The sequence below is a fragment of the Aplysia californica genome, unplaced genomic scaffold (assembly GCF_000002075.1).
Source record: "Aplysia californica isolate F4 #8 unplaced genomic scaffold, AplCal3.0 scaffold00043, whole genome shotgun sequence".
Classification (NCBI taxonomy): domain Eukaryota; kingdom Metazoa; phylum Mollusca; class Gastropoda; order Aplysiida; family Aplysiidae; genus Aplysia; species Aplysia californica.
The window spans coordinates 1,965,828-1,968,593 of record NW_004797313.1 but is presented as its reverse complement, the minus strand read 5'-3'; the positions used below and the strand labels follow the sequence as shown (position 1 = coordinate 1,968,593).

Below are 2,766 nucleotides of genomic sequence, written 5' to 3'. Positions count from 1 at the left end.
CGAGAGCGAGATAGGACGAGAGGTACTCACCACTGAATCTCCTCCTTGGAGTTGGCCTTGATGTGTACGGTTTTGTCTGGCGTGATGATGGACAGTGAGTTGGCGTGAGTGGTGGCCGCCTCGGCGTCGTTCACATCAGTGCACTTGTTCATGTCCACCACGCCCTGGGGCACTGTGTCCGGCTGGAGAGAGTGAGGAGCAGGATTTATGTTTTAGTATAGTTTTTTACGGTGCTCGCAACTGCATAAGGTCACAATAATATGAGCGCCAAGGTGTGGATGTCAACAGAGAAGTCCAAACGCGGAATCAGGCTTTCTTCGCTCACCTCTCTAGCCTCAACAGAACAAAGTCTGCTTCGACCATCAAGGCACCCCGGAAACAGCAGTTCACTAGAGAGTGACAAACATACAAAAGAAATAAGAAGTAAAATGACGATAGTACGGACGAGGAAAGAAAAAAAGGCAGTTCCTTCTATATTGTTCCGGCACAGTATGAGCATGACATTGATAAATCAGTCCGTTTTCAATTCTACTGTGCATAAGAACATGATAATATCCTCCCTTTGGGAATGGCCTAAAGACGACACTTCAGTCAGTAGCGCTGTCCCCGAGGGGAGGATCAGGATGATTTTCAATGTTTAGTGCCTTGCTGCACTGTAAGTGATTTACTCAACTATCCATATCCTTTATAGGGGGCTCTCGTGGCCAAGGGGTTAAAGTGTTCGCCTCTCATGCAAAGGTCCCGGGTTCGAATAGACAGATAAGGGCGATAGAAAAGAATGTCTTCTTTAAAATAAATTGTCTCCTTTCACCTCCTTTCCTGCTCTCTAGCAATGTTCTGTCGTCTGCTGTCGTATCCACTTTCTGCCTCCACCCCTCTCACCTCCTTTGCCCCCTCCTCTGGGCTCCTGACTTTTTCTGCACCCTTTCTACTGCTACTCCGTGACTCCTTCTTACTGTTGACTTTCAGCCACACCCCTGATCTTCTGGATGGAAGGAAAGATCTATACCTAGCCTTTCGGACAAGGGTGAAAAATCCCGGAGGTTCCGTGTTCAAGTTGCGCATGTTAAAGACCCCTTGGTGGTCTAAAAATCGATAAGAGTAGGCTTCGGCCGCCACCCGGGCAAAATTCTATATTTCTTACCCAATTAAAATGTTTAATGTGTCCCGCACGCTCATATGGCCTTGTGCAGTAGCGAGCGCCGTAAAACACTTACAAAAAGGACCCTTTTTATACCATTAGGAGTGATTAAATGGGTGAGAGGGTGAGGGTGAGTCAGTGAGAGAGAGATAGAGAGAGAGAGAGTAAGTGAGAGAGAGAAAGAGAGAGAGACACACACAGAAAGAGAGAGAGAGAGAGAGAGAGAGAGAGAGAGAGAGAGAGAGAGAGAGAGAGAGAGAGAGAGAGAGATTAAATGGGTGAGTGAGTGAGAGCGAGAGGGAGTGAGTGAAGAAGACAGACAGACAGACAGACAGACAGACAGACAGACAGACAGACAGACAGACAGACAGACAGACAGACAGACAGACAGACAGACGGGGAGAGCAGGAGAACAGCTGTCAGGAGAAACCTAAGACTGAGTAGGATACAACATTCCAGTAGAAAGACAGACATCCTCAACATAAAAATTCCCCGCTCGAGAATCGAACATACATCTTATGTGAGCAACTGCATAATATGTATGAGCGCCTACGGTGTGTTTCTTTGTCAGGGTGTGTTCTATACATAAACATACACGAAGATTATAATACATAACTCACGTTTTCGTCCACAGAATAAGAGAGTTCCCCATCGTCGTAGAGGACAAAGAAGCGTCGCTGCCATCTCTGTGGATGAAAGAAAAATGTATGGTTAGCAAGAGGTAATGGAAGGGAACATCCCCTTGATATACGCGATTATTTTTTCCGAAGTGATGGACATACGATCACCAGAGACAGCTAAAAATAATTACGAGAGACTATACAAGAAAACACAGAAGAAGGATCTGTAAAAAGGCCTTTTGCTGTTACACGTTAAAGGGCCAGCACACACTTCATGAAAAGCTGTAAAAACTGCGCAAGAAAGTGGCTAGGAAATTTTGCCACATCCACTATATTCTCCAGATTTAGCCCCGTCCTCCTTTTTTTCATTCCCCAAACAATAAAAAGGATTGAAAAGGAAGGCTTTTTGAAAGTGATGATGAGGTCAAAGAAGCGTAGAGGGCTGGTTCTTTCACAAAGAGAGGGTCCTCTATTCTTAAGGCATTTTCAAGGTCATACCCCAATGGCAAAAATGTAAGACTGTGGAAGGCGACTACATAGAGAAAGATTAAAGTTAGTATCAAATTTCAGTTTTCTACCTTTATTCCTTCAAGGTTAGGTTAAAAAAAAACTTTTGGTATTCCCCTCGTATATTGACTAAGCAAGATCAGTGGGATTTAGGCAACAATGGTGTCTTCTGAGCATTTCTTTTTTACAACAGAATAATTTCACAATAATAAATTTGTTTGAATGCGATAAGAACATGACATATAGATCTAAATGATATCAGAATATTTACATTTTCCCCCTTTTCCAATCTTTTTCCACCCCTAAACTTATCTTCTCATCTTTATTCTTTACCTCTGTTTATTAATTTAATGTGACTGTCGGCCTGTGTGTTTCCATTCAAATCGGTAACAGGTCGAGAAGACAATACCCTTCAACCTGTCAGCAATGTTCAAGGGTAATGTTCTCTCTCTCTCTCTCTCTCTCTCTCTCTCTCTCTCTCTCTCTCTCTCTCTCTCT

At 43.7% G+C, this 2,766-nt stretch overlaps 1 protein-coding gene across 5 annotated transcripts in view; it reads right to left on the bottom strand.

The window, feature by feature from the left end:
- The window catches only part of LOC101851475 (golgin subfamily A member 4), a 127,368-nt gene that overhangs the window by 67,770 nt on the left and 56,832 nt on the right, over window positions 1-2,766 (bottom strand). For all 5 annotated transcript variants that reach the window (XM_005092280.3, XM_013079203.2, XM_005092281.3 and 2 more), the window contains exons 3-4: window positions 1,762-1,827; window positions 31-182 (exon numbers count right to left, since the gene is read on the bottom strand). In XM_005092280.3, the coding sequence (XP_005092337.1) occupies window positions 31-182; window positions 1,762-1,827 (218 nt within the window). The remainder of the gene's footprint in view (window positions 1-30; window positions 183-1,761; window positions 1,828-2,766) is intronic.